Source organism: Zophobas morio, unplaced genomic scaffold (genome assembly GCF_036711695.1).
Source record: "Zophobas morio isolate AGI-343-1 ecotype UQ-CSIRO unplaced genomic scaffold, CSIRO_AGI_Zmor_V1 ptg000677l, whole genome shotgun sequence".
NCBI classification, from domain to species: Eukaryota; Metazoa; Arthropoda; class Insecta; order Coleoptera; family Tenebrionidae; genus Zophobas; species Zophobas morio.
In genome coordinates this window covers 1-17,716 of record NW_026972780.1, presented here as the reverse complement: position 1 = coordinate 17,716, position 17,716 = coordinate 1, and the positions used below count along the sequence as shown (strand labels likewise).

The window sequence follows — 17,716 nt, the reverse complement described above, 5'->3', positions numbered from 1 at the left end:
TCTCCTTTTCCTATTCTGAGTCGATTCTGCATGCTTTAAGTGTGTTTGGTGGCTCAGAACCATCAAAAAACGTTGAAATATAGTTCAAATTCAATAAAAATCGACAAAAATACAGTTTCTAGCTAAAATTTGATGGTTTCGTTGCACTTTCCGAGCCCGTAGGTATCTGATTGGCTTAAAAGTACAAGAAAACACTTCAAAAGTGACGTTTCTGAAGAATTTTAACAGTTTTCTTGTATCTACGAACGCCAGAATGCATAAAATTGACCTAAACGTCTCCTTTTCCTATTCTGAGTCGATTCTGCATGCTTTAAGTGTGTTTGGTGGCTCAGAACCATCAAAAAACGTTGAAATATAGTTCAAATTAAATAAAAATCGACAAAAATACAGTTTCTAGCTAAAATTTGATGGTTTCGTTGCACTTTCCGAGCCCGTAGGGTATCTGATTGGCTTAAAAGTACAAGAAAACACTTCAAAAGTGACGTTTCTGAAGAATTTTAACAGTTTTCTTGTATCTACGAACGCCAGAATGCATAAAATTGACCTAAACGTCTCCTTTTCCTATTCTGAGTCGATTCTGCATGCTTTAAGTGTGTTTGGTGGCTCAGAACCATCAAAAAACGTTGAAATATAGTTCAAATTCAATAAAAATCGACAAAAATACAGTTTCTAGCTAAAATTTGATGGTTTCGTTGCACTTTCCGAGCCCGTAGGGTATCTGATTGGCTTAAAAGTACAAGAAAACACTTCAAAAGTGACGTTTCTGAAGAATTTTAACAGTTTTCTTGTATCTACGAACGCCAGAATGCATAAAATTGACCTAAACGTCTCCTTTTCCTATTCTGAGTCGATTCTGCATGCTTTAAGTGTGTTTGGTGGCTCAGAACCATCAAAAAACGTTGAAATATAGTTCAAATTCAATAAAAATCGACAAAAATACAGTTTCTAGCTAAAATTTGATGGTTTCGTTGCACTTTCCGAGCCCGTTGGGTATCTGATTGGCTTAAAAGTACAAGAAAACACTTCAAAAGTGACGTTTCTGAAGAATTTTAACAGTTTTCTTGTATCTACGAACGCCAGAATGCATAAAATTGACCTAAACGTCTCCTTTTCCTATTCTGAGTCGATTCTGCATGCTTTAAGTGTGTTTGGTGGCTCAGAACCATCAAAAAACGTTGAAATATAGTTCAAATTAAATAAAAATCGACAAAAATACAGTTTCTAGCTAAAATTTGATGGTTTCGTTGCACTTTCCGAGCCCGTAGGGTATCTGATTGGCTTAAAAGTACAAGAAAACACTTCAAAAGTGACGTTTCTGAAGAATTTTAACAGTTTTCTTGTATCTACGAACGCCAGAATGCATAAAATTGACCTAAACGTCTCCTTTTCCTATTCTGAGTCGATTCTGCATGCTTTAAGTGTGTTTGGTGGCTCAGAACCATCAAAAAACGTTGAAATATAGTTCAAATTCAATAAAAATCGACAAAAATACAGTTTCTAGCTAAAATTTGATGGTTTCGTTGCACTTTCCGAGCCCGTAGGGTATCTGATTGGCTTAAAAGTACAAGAAAACACTTCAAAAGTGACGTTTCTGAAGAATTTTAACAGTTTTCTTGTATCTACGAACGCCAGAATGCATAAAATTGACCTAAACGTCTCCTTTTCCTATTCTGAGTCGATTCTGCATGCTTTAAGTGTGTTTGGTGGCTCAGAACCATCAAAAAACGTTGAAATATAGTTCAAATTCAATAAAAATCGACAAAAATACAGTTTCTAGCTAAAATTTGATGGTTTCGTTGCACTTTCCGAGCCCGTTGGGTATCTGATTGGCTTAAAAGTACAAGAAAACACTTCAAAAGTGACGTTTCTGAAGAATTTTAACAGTTTTCTTGTATCTACGAACGCCAGAATGCATAAAATTGACCTAAACGTCTCCTTTTCCTATTCTGAGTCGATTCTGCATGCTTTAAGTGTGTTTGGTGGCTCAGAACCATCAAAAAACGTTGAAATATAGTTCAAATTCAATAAAAATCGACAAAAATACAGTTTCTAGCTAAAATTTGATGGTTTCGTTGCACTTTCCGAGCCCGTAGGGTATCTGATTGGCTTAAAAGTACAAGAAAACACTTCAAAAGTGACGTTTCTGAAGAATTTTAACAGTTTTCTTGTATCTACGAACGCCAGAATGCATAAAATTGACCTAAACGTCTCCTTTTCCTATTCTGAGTCGATTCTGCATGCTTTAAGTGTGTTTGGTGGCTCAGAACCATCAAAAAACGTTGAAATATAGTTCAAATTCAATAAAAATCGACAAAAATACAGTTTCTAGCTAAAATTTGATGGTTTCGTTGCACTTTCCGAGCCCGTAGGGTATCTGATTGGCTTAAAAGTACAAGAAAACACTTCAAAAGTGACGTTTCTGAAGAATTGTAACAGTTTTCTTGTATCTACGAACGCCAGAATGCATAAAATTGACCTAAACGTCTCCTTTTCCTATTCTGAGTCGATTCTGCATGCTTTAAGTGTGTTTGGTGGCTCAGAACCATCAAAAAACGTTGAAATATAGTTCAAATTCAATAAAAATCGACAAAAATACAGTTTCTAGCTAAAATTTGATGGTTTCGTTGCACTTTCCGAGCCCGTAGGGTATCTGATTGGCTTAAAAGTACAAGAAAACACTTCAAAAGTGACGTTTCTGAAGAATTTTAACAGTTTTCTTGTATCTACGAACGCCAGAATGCATAAAATTGACCTAAACGTCTCCTTTTCCTATTCTGAGTCGATTCTGCATGCTTTAAGTGTGTTTGGTGGCTCAGAACCATCAAAAAACGTTGAAATATAGTTCAAATTCAATAAAAATCGACAAAAATACAGTTTCTAGCTAAAATTTGATGGTTTCGTTGCACTTTCCGAGCCCGTAGGGTATCTGATTGGCTTAAAAGTACAAGAAAACACTTCAAAAGTGACGTTTCTGAAGAATTTTAACAGTTTTCTTGTATCTACGAACGCCAGAATGCATAAAATTGACCTAAACGTCTCCTTTTCCTATTCTGAGTCGATTCTGCATGCTTTAAGTGTGTTTGGTGGCTCAGAACCATCAAAAAACGTTGAAATATAGTTCAAATTCAATAAAAATCGACAAAAATACAGTTTCTAGCTAAAATTTGATGGTTTCGTTGCACTTTCCGAGCCCGTTGGGTATCTGATTGGCTTAAAAGTACAAGAAAACACTTCAAAAGTGACGTTTCTGAAGAATTTTAACAGTTTTCTTGTATCTACGAACGCCAGAATGCATAAAATTGAACTAAACGTCTCCTTTTCCTATTCTGAGTCGATTCTGCATGCTTTAAGTGTGTTTGGTGGCTCAGAACCATCAAAAAACTTTGAAATATAGTTCAAATTCAATAAAAATCGACAAAAATACGGTTTCTAGCTAAAATTTGATGGTTTCGTTGCACTTTCCGAGCCCGTAGGGTATCTGATTGGCTTAAAAGTACAAGAAAACACTTCAAAAGTGACGTTTCTGAAGAATTTTAACAGTTTTCTTGTATCTACGAACGCCAGAATGCATAAAATTGACCTAAAGGTCTCCTTTTCCTATTCTGAGTCGATTCTGCATGCTTTAAGTGTGTTTGGTGGCTCAGGACCATCAAAAAACGTTGAAATATAGTTCAAATTCAATAAAAATCGACAAAAATACAGTTTCTAGCTAAAATTTGATGGTTTCGTTGCACTTTCCGAGCCCGTAGGGTATCTGATTGGCTTAAAAGTACAAGAAAACACTTCAAAAGTGACGTTTCTGAAGAATTTTAACAGTTTTCTTGTATCTACGAACGCCAGAATGCATAAAATTGACCTAAACGTCTCCTTTTCCTATTCTGAGTCGATTCTGCATGCTTTAAGTGAGTTTGGTGGCTCAGAACCATCAAAAAACGTTGAAATATAGTTCAAATTCAATAAAAATCGACAAAAATACAGTTTCTAGCTAAAATTTGATGGTTTCGTTGCACCTTCCGAGCCCGTAAGTAGTTATATAGTGGGGGTTCTAGACCAGGTCAAATGAGGTCAAACTGGTCCAGCTCCCCCATTACTTTTCATCGAGCGGTCATTGACCTTTCATTTGTTGTCGAGCTTGTCGGTGCACGTGGCTGACCTTGCCAGCTGGTCCAGCTCCCCCATTACTTTTCATCGGGCGATCATTGACCTAGTCGTTGCTCGACCTTGGTCGTTTATTGCCCTCGTTCATCTCGAGATCTATCCCCTCTTTTCGTTTAGGTCGGGGAGGGATCTCGGACGCAATCTCGCATCCCCACTTCCGTTTTATACTTGTATAAAAGTCGATGGATTCGTGTGTAAGAATTAATTAGTTTTTTGAATTCAATTATTTAACACTTAGAAATGTCATCTTTCATTTCTACCTTGAATAAAGAGTCTCACTTGCAAGCTTTTGTGAGTGCGAAAACTTTAGAAGAAAATAAAAAATTTTTAACAAAAAATTTTAGTAAACTGTCTACAAAGTACGGTGACAAGATATTTGTGCAACTTGAAGAGTCTAGAACGATACTTCCACAGAGATTTACCGAAAAATTCACCGACTCAGTGATCAGCGATCTGAACCAGAAGATCGTGAACGGCTTGAAATTGTACTTGGTAAATAGAGGTCCGATCGGTCGAACCATCAATATCGAATTTATCGAAGAATGAAGAAGGCATTGGTTCATGTGGAAAACAAATCAAGTGCAGTTAGACTGCTTCGTCGTAGATTAGAATTACATTTAAAACGAATTAGTTATTTAAAAGAAGCAATTAAAATGTATGAAATAAGAACTAAATTGAATAATCTTAAGCTGTAATAGAAATTATAATAAATATTATTTAATTCGTTCGGTGTATTATTTTCCCCAGTCTCATGTAAAAAATATTTGATTGCAAACTGTCATGAATAACAGACGTGTTTGTTTCGACAAAGTTCCGGTTATTTTCTTAATAAATGATAAAGAAAGCCGAATTAATACTTGGTTATACGATGTTAAAAGATTTCAAATGAATGTGGAACGTTTCGAATTGCAAATAAAGCCCTTAATCGAAAAAATGATGGAGAAGAAGCGAAAATTTAGAGAAACAATCGAAAAATTGGATTCAGAATTGAAAATTATTCAGCAAAGAAAATCAGTTAAATAACTGTGCACATTGCGGTTAAACCACTGCGTCGTAAATTAGATTTAAATTTAAAACTTATTAGTTTCTTAAAATGTATAAAATACGAACTAGTTTGTATAATCTTAAGCTGTAATTGAAATTATAATAAATATTGTTTATTTCGTTTGGTGTATTATTTTCCCCAGTCTCATCTAAAATTATTTAATTGGGAATAACAGCAACGAATAAAAGCCGTGTTTGCTCCGACAAAACTCCTGTTATTTTCTTAATAAATAAATGTTCATCAGCAACTTTCTGCCGATTTAAGCTTATTTGTCCGTGATTATTAGAATAAAATCTCAAATGTCAGAAGGCGAGTGTGTTGTTAAAAATTAAAAAAATTGTTACTTACGACATTGAAAACAGGCAATAAAATCATCCGTTCTCCCTCGAAAACATTCAAATACACGCACACTTCACAGAAGCCACCATTTAGTTCAACAAAACCACCTTTTTCCCAAATCTTTTCACGGTAAAATTCATAAACCGAAACACGCCGCCCGTCATTATTACAACACAGAATGAAATAACGCGATGCTGTTTCAGCAAATTCTTACGGAACTGGACGCTCTTATCTTCAATAGACAGGGACGTATTCGGAAATATTAAAAAAAAAGAATTATCGCTTGAGGGTGCCAAAGGGCAGAAAGTTTGTTAAAAAAATAAAAATGCATCCCTATAAACTAATGACACATTTGTGTAAAAATAAATGTGGGTTGGAGGTGCAATAATTGTTTAAATATAAAAAAAAAAATGTTTTACTCGAAGACGGTAAGAGATACGAGGTTCGTGCAAAGAACAAAAAAGTTCCTAAAATACGAAACACATGCACCTGTGTCGACGGTTTTTAGTTTGAGTTTAGCATTTCGGAGAAAAGGGCAAAAGTTTGTGGTGACCAAACGGAATTAGTTAAAAATTTGTTTTTTGTGTCAAAATATTTTTGGATGAATAATCAATAGGTCCATGTAATTAAATATGTGAAAATTTGAGTTTGGGGCGCAACAATTTTTGTCAAAAAAGGTTGTCAAAATTCGAAAAAAAGTTTTCCTTGAGCAGTAGGAAAGTAAATTAGAAGTTTTGGTGAAAAAAAAAATTTAAAAAATTCAAAGAATCCAAAGAAAAATTAAAACAAAAAAAATCTCAAAAAAAAAATCCAAATTTTGAAAAGTTTGTTTTTCCACAAAATCAAATGCATATTCATGAAGTACTATCTAATCGTGTGTAAAAATGATTATGACTCATAGGTGTATCTACCGTTTAAATAGAAAAAATTTTTGTTACTCGAAAATGGTAAGAGATAGGAGGTTCGTGTATAGAGCAAAAAAGATTGACAAAAACAAATAATATCGATAGCCGTCGACGGTTTTTCGCTAACTTTTGACATGACTGTGAAAAGGGCAAAAGTTTGTGGCGCCCAAACGGTAAAACTTAAAAAATATATTTTTGTACCAAAATATTTCTGAGTGAACAGTCTATAGGTCCACTTAGCAAAATAAATATTTTTTGCTACCGTTTAGTAGTAATAACGGAAAAACGTCATAGTTCGTAAGCGGTAAGAGGTAGCATGTCGGCTCAGGGGAACGGGGAAAAGCTAAAAAAATTAAGCCATATGTTGAGCAAAAAAAATTTTCAAAAAAGTTGAAAATAAGGGAGAAAAGGGCAAAAGTTTCTAGTGTCCAAATGGTAAGAGATAGAATATCGGTTGTATACATCAAAACCTTCTTCTGGAACGAACGCATAAGTCTGCTCAAAAAAATCGATTCTGTCCACATCGACCTAGATACAGGAGCCATTTCTAGTTTTTTCGAGGTCGCTACGTAAAAATTTTTTCAGGTCGAAAAAAAGACCATCGAAAAAGGATTCGAATAAGCCCAACATGCAACACTTAAAAAAAAAAAAAAAAAAAAAAAAAAAGCGAAATAGGTTGTTCTTTATATGTATTGTTATATGACTACTACCATCACAACTAAATATACTAAGACATTAAAAAAAAAAATTTCAAGTTAACCAAAAACGGCTTTTTGTTGAATTTTATATGAAAACAACAAAACATCATTAAAAAACGAAAATCAAAAACCTATAAACAATCATCAAAAATCACTGCTGTGGTGGTAGATCGTGATGAGTCATATCGTGCTGCTGGACAAATAATTTAAAACGTATTAAATAACTTGTTGTTGTATTAAATCGTAGTTGCTAAATCTTTCTGAATTAGTGAAACTCTTGCATTTTCGATAAGAGAAAAACAACTGAATCGTCAACTTGAAATAAAAATTAGAGAGGGAAAAAGAGTAAAAGAAGGGATTAATTTCGTATATAAATTCAAGACTATATGAAAGATGTGATTATAACTGATTAACTAGTATCAAGAGAATTAACCAATAGATATCTAGGGACATGGGTAAGGTTATATTTTTATTACAGTATGTAAATTTCATATATTTTTTTTTGTTTTGTTTAGAGGATTTTATAGTTTGCCCATACGATAGGAGCCATCGAATGCTAGAGGGGAGACTCCAGAGGCATATATTTAGGTGTCATAGGGAGGCTTGGGAAAGGGAGCGACAGCTCCGCGAAGCTGCACTTCCCAAAGCATCACCACCGATACCATCTCAACCATCAAAATGGTTCAATTCTGAACCCCCAAAAGTAACATCACTCGAAAATTGGGACGACGACGCCAGTGGGACGTACGTTCCATCGTTGAAGGATGACTTGATGCTCGACAAGACATCAATAAATTTTTATAACGCTGTGTTCGGCAAAAATAAACAAAAATAATTTTTTGTTTTTGTCTGTCTCTACTCGTTAATTTGTACCACCCTACCAGAACTTACCATCTCTACAAGCTACCTCTCTAAATACTAACAGCGATACCATTCCCAAGGAGAACATGGACTTTTGTTTAAGAAATGCTCGTGTATGGTTTGTCACAATATTCCTGATATTATCGATACATCGATCCCACTACAGTATAAACAAGAATTTGTCTTAAGAAACAAAAGCCGCTGCAAGTCACCTAATTACACCATTATTGACGATTATAGTGGTTCCAAAAATTTTAGCGAAAATGCTACAGGATATTGTTTGGCAAAACCATTGATTTGGATATATACTGCCCAACATGCAACACTTAAAAAAAAAAAAAACAAGCGAAATAAAATACTTATATTATTTATTGATATATAAATATTACTATTACAATACAAGCACCACTATCACTACTAATTCTACTACTAAAACATTTCAACACTTTTAACGCTACTAACACTACTACTGACACTATGAGATTATATACATTTTATTTTTACATATAGTTTCTTTAATTTGTCGGATTTTTGAATACTTTTTTTCATTTCGTTTTCTGCACCCCGCAATTCACTTTGTTCTTCCACTAACTGTCTTTGGAGAGTTGCAATTTGATTTGCTAATTTTTTAATGTTTTTTTTGCACTTTTTTTGTTTTGTTCCCTTTGTCGCGTATTATGTCTGTCCTGCGCTGCCCTACACTTCCACTTAAAATTATACAATAATGTAGATGCATTGTCTTCGTCTTCGAATTCATCACCCGAATCATCAGGTGCAGCAGGATGAGGTGTATCAGGGGCAGGTGTTGGTTGAGACGTCGGTGGTGATGGTGATTTGCGGACCGGTTGTTGCTGCTCCTCCTGCTGCTGTTGCTGCTGCTCCTGCTCCTGCTCCTGCTGCTCTTGCTGCTCTCTCTGCCTCTGTTCGTCTTCCTCCGTAACTCCGTAAACATTACGAAGGAAAGACAAGCTTTTTCCGTGCGCCTCTAACCCCTCAAACAGTGAGGGCGTCATAGAGACGCACGGCTCCTCCAGCCCTGATATATCTAGCTGGGAAGGTGTCTGGGAGTCTTCCACAGCGGAAGTGGAGGCGTCCTCACTTTTTGTTTTTAGTTTTTCAATTTCTTCCTCAGGTAGATCTGCAAGTCTACGCAGTTTGGGCAAAGGCGGCTGAAAATAAAATAAATACTTATAAACATTTCTACATTTTATGAATATAAAAACATTTTTTTTTTTTAAATTAATCAAAAATAAAAAACCTACCTGTATCACTACATCCTGGAGGATGTTAATTTTTGGTTTCTTGAGACTCAAGGAATACTTCATATTTTTTTTTTTTCAACAATTAGCACTTAACACTAACAGACACAGAATTAAGACAAACAATTACGAGTTCCTATGCAAAATATATAGGAAAAATAATGCAGAATATGCAGAAAATAAATGGCGAAGAAGGGTGAAATGTCAAATCAGCAGTTTTACATGTCCATATATGGTCATTTAAAGATTGATTGCAATGAAGTAGGAGGGTGAAATGTCAAATCAGCAGTTTTTTCATGTCCATATATGGTCATTTAATAATTTATTGCAATTCAGCAATTCTTCAAACTATTTCCGTGTGAATTGCAATTCAGCAATTTTTTGATATTTGGTATATAAAAGTAACTTTTGTAAGCATGTGAGTACAGTTCACACATCAGATATGTTCTCATTAAAAAACACAAGTTTCATTTCTCGCAATCTTGATATATCTTCACTGAATGAAGAAAAACGTCGTATCATTCAAACAGTTGAAAGTTTGTTACATCAAAAATTTCGGTCGTCCAGAACTTTCATGGCTGGGGGATGTGCAGCGTTTCTCTTAGGTCGGACGTCTTCTTATACAGACATCGATATTTACGTCGAAGCAGATGAAAATACACAAAAATGGGCTAAGGATAACTGCGCAGACAATCACATGTCTAAATATGACTATCTTTATCAGTCCAAGTGGCCCTGCTGCTATTTGAAGTTTGATGGATTTATATTTAATATTATTTTTGTTGAACCTCGTCTTCAATTTTCGTTGGAAGCCAGAATTCTATGTATCCTTAAATCGTTCGACTTAACCGCGTGCAAAGTGGCAATACACTTTTCAAGTGGAATAAATCCTGTTCTTGTAGAATGGAAATTAACTGACCTGAACTTCGATAATGTCAAGAAAAAGGATCGCATCATTAAGTATAAGAAAAGAATTGAGAAAAATGAAAAGGAACAACGATTCGATCCCAACAGTTTGTCTATGTTGGCCTATACCGTCGTGGTAGATCATGATGACTCATATCGTGCTGCTGGACAAATACTTTGAAAGATATTTATATAACTTAATATTGTTATGCTGAATCATTGTAGTGTTGATTCCGTTAGATAAATATGTAAGAGGATATTAAATAAAACTCACAAACGTAACTAATTGTTTTATTGAACTAATATGTTTATACATTTTCAAACATTTATTGAACTATTGCATTTGCTACAGTGAGTGAAACAAATTAGTACTAAATAAAGAAACACACACACGCACAATTATTTTTGTGTGTCTTGACATGTTTCCGTTTGCCGCCTTCGAAACGATGATATATTTTTTTTAATATTTTCTGAATACGTCTCTGGCAGCGTGCGAGATCCAATGCATCGCAAGCTTTTTCGCTCTCCGTCATCTAACACCTTATTGTAATAATTTCGAAGGAATGCGGACATGTTTACGTTATTGTGGATTAATTCTGGGCGTAATTCAACGATTTCGAAACGAAATTGATATATGGCAACGATTTCATTATTTTGTACATTAATTACTGCATGTTTTTTTTTTATATATATATATATATAAAATCTGGTGTGGATACAAAAGTTGAATATCCGAATTTAATTGGGTCGTATTTATTTATGTTAATTTTCAATCCCAAAATTTCATACAACGCCCAACCGGAATCCTTTTCTGCAAATTTCTCTAATTTTTTCATGATTTTATCAATGACGTTTTCTTCGTACCATTCTTTTAAATTTGTGTTTTGATCAATGTGTTATTTTTTGTTGAAAATGTTTTAATGTCTGTTTCACTAGAGTGCGGTTGAATAAAATTTGCCGAAAAAATTACATTTACCTTAAGCATTGAGTTTTTCACTTCTTTTTTAATTCTAAACATAAAGCATTTAAAAGATTGTTGAAAAAAAAACTGAAGAGGATCTTTAACATGGTGGTTACTTATAAATCCTGTACGAATTCGTTGTTGAAAGCAGGATTCGACATCTTGCCATGTTACATTAGTCACCGATTTAAATTTGTTGGTTTTAATATAGCCTTCACCAGTTTTTATAGATAATAATTGTTTTTTCTTATTTAAAAGCTTTAGGTGATAAAATTTCAAATACGTCAAGCTTGTTCCTAAGGAATTTGCGTTTTCCAATATATTTTCTCAGGAGATTTTACATTTGAGTGCTTTTCTAATTATTATTATACTGTTATAACTAAAAAAATGTTTAGTTTCTTTGATTGTTTTGATTTTACTTAAGTATTCATGAATTAGCTTAAGAGAGTTTTTACATATAACCCTCACTGATTCTTGTGATTTCATTTTTTGTCGTGAAACTTGCTCACCACAGCAGAAAAAAAAAAAAGAACACTACTATGACCCGTTGACTAGTTTTTTGTTTATATGTGAATTAATGAATGATTCACATAGATTTGATACTTCTGACTATGATTTATATAATATTTATGATATAGAACTTAAAAATAAGAAAGATGAAAATAACGGTAAGATTATGCTAGAATTTGTGGGTCTCAGATCTAAAATGTACGCATCTAGAACTGCAAGTTATGATTTCAATAAAAAATTAGTTAAGAAATCCAAAGGTAGTACAAAAGCATCACTTAAAACAATAACGTTTGAAAATTACAAAGATTGTTTATTTAATAATCGAAGTTACGAAAAATCCCAAAGACTCATCAAGTCCAAACATCATACTGTTTACACAGTAAAACAAGAAAAAGTAGTTCTCAGCCCCAATGATGACAAAAGAATTGTCATAAGATTCGCAACGGATACGAAACCTTGGGGATATCATATTTCGCACGTAATTTAAAAAAAGTGGGAATTGTCATATATAAGCAATTAAATTTCACTGATGTTGGTTATTTTATGATTACAACAATGTCTGACTTGAGACAATTTGTTGATTTACAAGCATTTTGTGCATCCGAAAGCGTGTACAAAACATATCTTAAAGCCGCTGCGAGTGATCGAACGAAATTAAATTTATTCCTTCATCTCATCGATAAAAAAGATTTTATTGTACCGGACGAAGTGTTTAAATGGATTGCCGAAAGTGAAAGTGACTTTTATACACTTGACATTTGTATTCTGCTACAAAGAAAGCAATGTGTCGATGGTTACATTGATGCATTTCTACGTGTATGCGAAAGAGACCAAATTGAAAATTTAAATTATGCTGCTTTGGAGTTTTTGATGACCACCAACTATTTGGACAATACTCTAACGTATAAATGTTTTATTTATAAATTATTGAGTGATAATCGCTGGCAGAATCTTGGAGATATATTCTATCCTGTTGAGAATATCCGGAAAAATTATCGAAGGATCGACCAGTGCGTGGATGAATTTATGTGTCGGGCTGCGTATTTGGCAAACCATAAAGCGCTCAGTACTTTCTATGAGTCTTTAGAAATAATAAATTACGATTCTTTCGCATTTCAACCTTCTCAAAATCAGGAGCACCGAAGAATTTTCAACTGGATCAAAAAGAACATTGTCAAAGGAGAAGCCAATCCTGAAATACCATTAGGATGGACAGAGGGACCGGATTCAACAAAATGGCCCTCGATTAAGTTAGATGATTATAAGAAAACTTTACATGTAATTTCTGGTAACCATGAATAAAATACACAAAAATGGGTTATATGTAGTTTTATTTACCTCCAAACATAATACAATAACAGATGAAATTATTTACATCACTCTGACGACATCTTGTGCAGGGATGTATTTTTCATTTCATCCTTATCGAAGTTCGCTGGTTTGTTTGGATAAGAACGATGTCTGGAATTCTTTAAACATATCATAGACAATTGCATACCGATTATTTGTGAAATCAACATTCATGTTTTTGTAGGGATACATGGTATCATTAAGGTACAATTTTACATCTCTCAGATTACAATGATCATATTGACTGTAGTTTTTCTTCAATTGATTTTTTCTTCCCTGTTGTAATGCAAAAATTATGTACTGTGATTTTTTTAAGAAAGCCTTAACAAAAATGGAAGGAAAAAAGCAAGGGTGGGGATTAATATGGTGTATAAATTAAAGATCACACACACACAAGAACGAATTAATAAGTTTCTTGCAAGTACATAAGTTAATACTTAACAGCAGAAATGGGTAAGCTTATACATTTTTGTTGTAGTATGTAAAGTTTTAAAAACTTTTTTTTTTTCTGTGTAGAAAAATTTATCATTTGTCCTTATGATCCTAGCCACAGGCTGTTAGAGAAGAGGTTGAGAAAACATATTTTCAACTGTCATCGGGATGCCTGGGAGAGGGAGCGAAAACTCTGGGAGGCTGAACTTCCCCTATGGATATTTACTTCGATAGGAGCAATTATTTTTGTAATCGTATTTTGTGTGTTCCTTTATTTAGGATTAATTTGTTTCAGTTATTTTAGCAAATAAAATACTCCAACAAATGTATGATTCAATAAAACAATTAGCTACTTTTGATTGTTTTATTTAATATCCTTCACCATGTTAATCTACAACAAATGTATGATTCGATAAAACAACTAGCTACTAGATTGTTTTATTTAATATACTTACTTCAACATGTTAATCTAAGAGCATCAACGCTACAATTCAATACAATATACTCCACGGGTCATAGTAGTGTTCTTTTTTTTTTTTTTTCTGCTGTGGTGAGCAAGTTTCACGACAAAAAATGAAATCACAAGAATCAGTGAGGGTTATATGTAAAAACTCTCTTAAGCTAATTCATGAATACTTAAGTAAAATCAAAACAATCAAAGAAACTAAACATTTTTTTAGTTATAACAGTATAATAATAATTAGAAAAGCACTCAAATGTAAAATCCCCTGAGAAAATATATTGGAAAACGCAAATTCCTTAGGAACAAGCTTGACGTATTTGAAATTTTATCACCTAAAGCTTTTAAATAAGAAAAAACAATTATTATCTATAAAAACTGGTGAAGGCTATATTAAAACCAACAAATTTAAATCGGTGACTAATGTAACATGGCAAGATGTCGAATCCTGCTTTCAACAACGAATTCGTACAGGATTTATAAGTAACCACCATGTTAAAGATCCTCTTCAGTTTTTTTTTCAACAATCTTTTAAATGCTTTATGTTTAGAATTAAAAAAGAAGTGAAAAACTCAATGCTTAAGGTAAATGTAATTTTTTCGGCAAATTTTATTCAACCGCACTCTAGTGAAACAGACATTAAAACATTTTCAACAAAAAATAACACATTGATCAAAACACAAATTTAAAAGAATGGTACGAAGAAAACGTCATTGATAAAATCATGAAAAAATTAGAGAAATTTGCAGAAAAGGATTCCGGTTGGGCGTTGTATGAAATTTTGGGATTGAAAATTAACATAAATAAATACGACCCAATTAAATTCGGATATTCAACTTTTGTATCCACACCAGATTTTATATATATATATATAAAAAAAAAACATGCAGTAATTAATGTACAAAATAATGAAATCGTTGCCATATATCAATTTCGTTTCGAAATCGTTGAATTACGCCCAGAATTAATCCACAATAACGTAAACATGTCCGCATTCCTTCGAAATTATTACAATAAGGTGTTAGATGACGGAGAGCGAAAAAGCTTGCGATGCATTGGATCTCGCACGCTGCCAGAGACGTATTCAGAAAATATTAAAAAAAATATATCATCGTTTCGAAGGCGGCAAACGGAAACATGTCAAGACACACAAAAATAATTGTGCGTGTGTGTGTTTCTTTATTTAGTACTAATTTGTTTCACTCACTGTAGCAAATGCAATAGTTCAATAAATGTTTGAAAATGTATAAACATATTAGTTCAATAAAACAATTAGTTACGTTTGTGAGTTTTATTTAATATCCTCTTACATATTTATCTAACGGAATCAACACTACAATGATTCAGCATAACAATATTAAGTTATATAAATATCTTTCAAAGTATTTGTCCAGCAGCACGATATGAGTCATCATGATCTACCACGACGGTATAGGCCAACATAGACAAACTGTTGGGATCGAATCGTTGTTCCTTTTCATTTTTCTCAATTCTTTTCTTATACTTAATGATGCGATCCTTTTTCTTGACATTATCGAAGTTCAGGTCAGTTAATTTCCATTCTACAAGAACAGGATTTATTCCACTTGAAAAGTGTATTGCCACTTTGCACGCGGTTAAGTCGAACGATTTAAGGATACATAGAATTCTGGCTTCCAACGAAAATTGAAGACGAGGTTCAACAAAAATAATATTAAATATAAATCCATCAAACTTCAAATAGCAGCAGGGCCACTTGGACTGATAAAGATAGTCATATTTAGACATGTGATTGTCTGCGCAGTTATCCTTAGCCCATTTTTGTGTATTTTCATCTGCTTCGACGTAAATATCGATGTCTGTATAAGAAGACGTCCGACCTAAGAGAAACGCTGCACATCCCCCAGCCATGAAAGTTCTGGACGACCGAAATTTTTGATGTAACAAACTTTCAACTGTTTGAATGATACGACGTTTTTCTTCATTCAGTGAAGATATATCAAGATTGCGAGAAATGAAACTTGTGTTTTTTAATGAGAACATATCTGATGTGTGAACTGTACTCACATGCTTACAAAAGTTACTTTTATATACCAAATATCAAAAAATTGCTGAATTGCAATTCACACGGAAATAGTTTGAAGAATTGCTGAATTGCAATAAATTATTAAATGACCATATATGGACATGAAAAAACTGCTGATTTGACATTTCACCCTCCTACTTCATTGCAATCAATCTTTAAATGACCATATATGGACATGTAAAACTGCTGATTTGACATTTCACCCTTCTTCGCCATTTATTTTCTGCATATTCTGCATTATTTTTCCTATATATTTTGCATAGGAACTCGTAATTGTTTGTCTTAATTCTGTGTCTGTTAGTGTTAAGTGCTAATTGTTGAAAAAAAAAAAATATGAAGTATTCCTTGAGTCTCAAGAAACCAAAAATTAACATCCTCCAGGATGTAGTGATACAGGTAGGTTTTTTATTTTTGATTAATTTAAAAAAAAAAATGTTTTTATATTCATAAAATGTAGAAATGTTTATAAGTATTTATTTTATTTTCAGCCGCCTTTGCCCAAACTGCGTAGACTTGCAGATCTACCTGAGGAAGAAATTGAAAAACTAAAAACAAAAAGTGAGGACGCCTCCACTTCCGCTGTGGAAGACTCCCAGACACCTTCCCAGCTAGATATATCAGGGCTGGAGGAGCCGTGCGTCTCTATGACGCCCTCACTGTTTGAGGGGTTAGAGGCGCACGGAAAAAGCTTGTCTTTCCTTCGTAATGTTTACGGAGTTACGGAGGAAGACGAACAGAGGCAGAGAGAGCAGCAAGAGCAGCAGGAGCAGGAGCAGGAGCAGCAGCAACAGCAGCAGGAGGAGCAGCAACAACCGGTCCGCAAATCACCATCACCACCGACGTCTCAACCAACACCTGCCCCTGATACACCTCATCCTGCTGCACCTGATGATTCGGGTGATGAATTCGAAGACGAAGACAATGCATCTACATTATTGTATAATTTTAAGTGGAAGTGTAGGGCAGCGCAGGACAGACATAATACGCGACAAAGGGAACTAGTGCAAAAACAAAAAAAGTGCAAAAAAAACATTAAAAAATTAGCAAATCAAATTGCAACTCTCCAAAGACAGTTAGTGGAAGAACAAAGTGAATTGCGGGGTGCAGAAAACGAAATGAAAAAAAGTATTCAAAAATCCGACAAATTAAAGAAACTATATGTAAAAATAAAATGTATATAATCTCATAGTGTCAGTAGTAGTGTTAGTAGCGTTAAAAGTGTTGAAATGTTTTAGTAGTAGAATTAGTAGTGATAGTGGTGCTTGTATTGTAATAGTAATATTTATATATCAATAAATAATATAAGTATTTTATTTCGCTTGTTTTTTTTTTTTTTAAGTGTTGCATGTTGGGCAGTATATATCCAAATCAATGGTTTTGCCAAACAATATCCTGTAGCATTTTCGCTAAAATTTTTGGAACCACTATAATCGTCAATAATGGTGTAATTAGGTGACTTGCAGCGGCTTTTGTTTCTTAAGACAAATTCTTGTTTATACTGTAGTGGGATCGATGTATCGATAATATCAGGAATATTGTGACAAACCATACACGAGCATTTCTTAAACAAAAGTCCATGTTCTCCTTGGGAATGGTATCGCTGTTAGTATTTAGAGAGGTAGCTTGTAGAGATGGTAAGTTCTGGTAGGGTGGTACAAATTAACGAGTAGAGACAGACAAAAACAAAAAATTATTTTTGTTTATTTTTGCCGAACACAGCGTTATAAAAATTTATTGATGTCTTGTCGAGCATCAAGTCATCCTTCA

General features: G+C 33.7%; 2 protein-coding genes across 2 annotated transcripts; one reads left to right on the top strand and one right to left on the bottom strand.

Annotated features, from left to right (window-relative positions):
- Positions 1 to 8,146: 8,146 nt before the first annotated feature.
- Positions 8,147 to 9,331, bottom strand: LOC135121728 (ras guanine nucleotide exchange factor P-like). The gene is made up of 3 exons (XM_064046011.1): positions 9,269 to 9,331; positions 8,727 to 9,175; positions 8,147 to 8,207 (listed from the first exon to the last, which is right to left on the bottom strand). Exons 1-3 carry the CDS (start codon positions 9,329 to 9,331, stop codon positions 8,147 to 8,149), a joined length of 573 nt encoding a protein of 190 aa, XP_063902081.1.
- Positions 9,332 to 16,282: 6,951 nt separating this feature from the next.
- Positions 16,283 to 16,886, top strand: LOC135121729 (putative uncharacterized protein DDB_G0294196; the record flags this gene model as incomplete). Its single annotated transcript, XM_064046012.1, has 2 exons — positions 16,283 to 16,345; positions 16,438 to 16,886. Coding segments are annotated over exons 1-2 (512 nt in total), but the record flags the coding sequence as incomplete, so codon positions are not given.
- Positions 16,887 to 17,716: the final 830 nt, after the last annotated feature.

What these genes read in the sequence shown, in the direction of transcription:
- LOC135121728 (XM_064046011.1), bottom strand. Translation starts at nt 9,331, where the DNA reads ATGAAGTATTCCTTGAGTCTCAAGAAACCAAAAATTAACATCCTCCAG. An exon ending in TCCAGGATGTAGTGATACAG is followed by an intron (nt 9,176 to 9,268) that starts GTAGGTTTTTTA and finishes TTTTATTTTCAG; the next exon opens with CCGCCTTTGCCCAAACTGCG. An exon ending in GACAATGCATCTACATTATT is followed by an intron (nt 8,208 to 8,726) that starts GTATAATTTTAA and finishes GGTGACTTGCAG; the next exon opens with CGGCTTTTGTTTCTTAAGAC.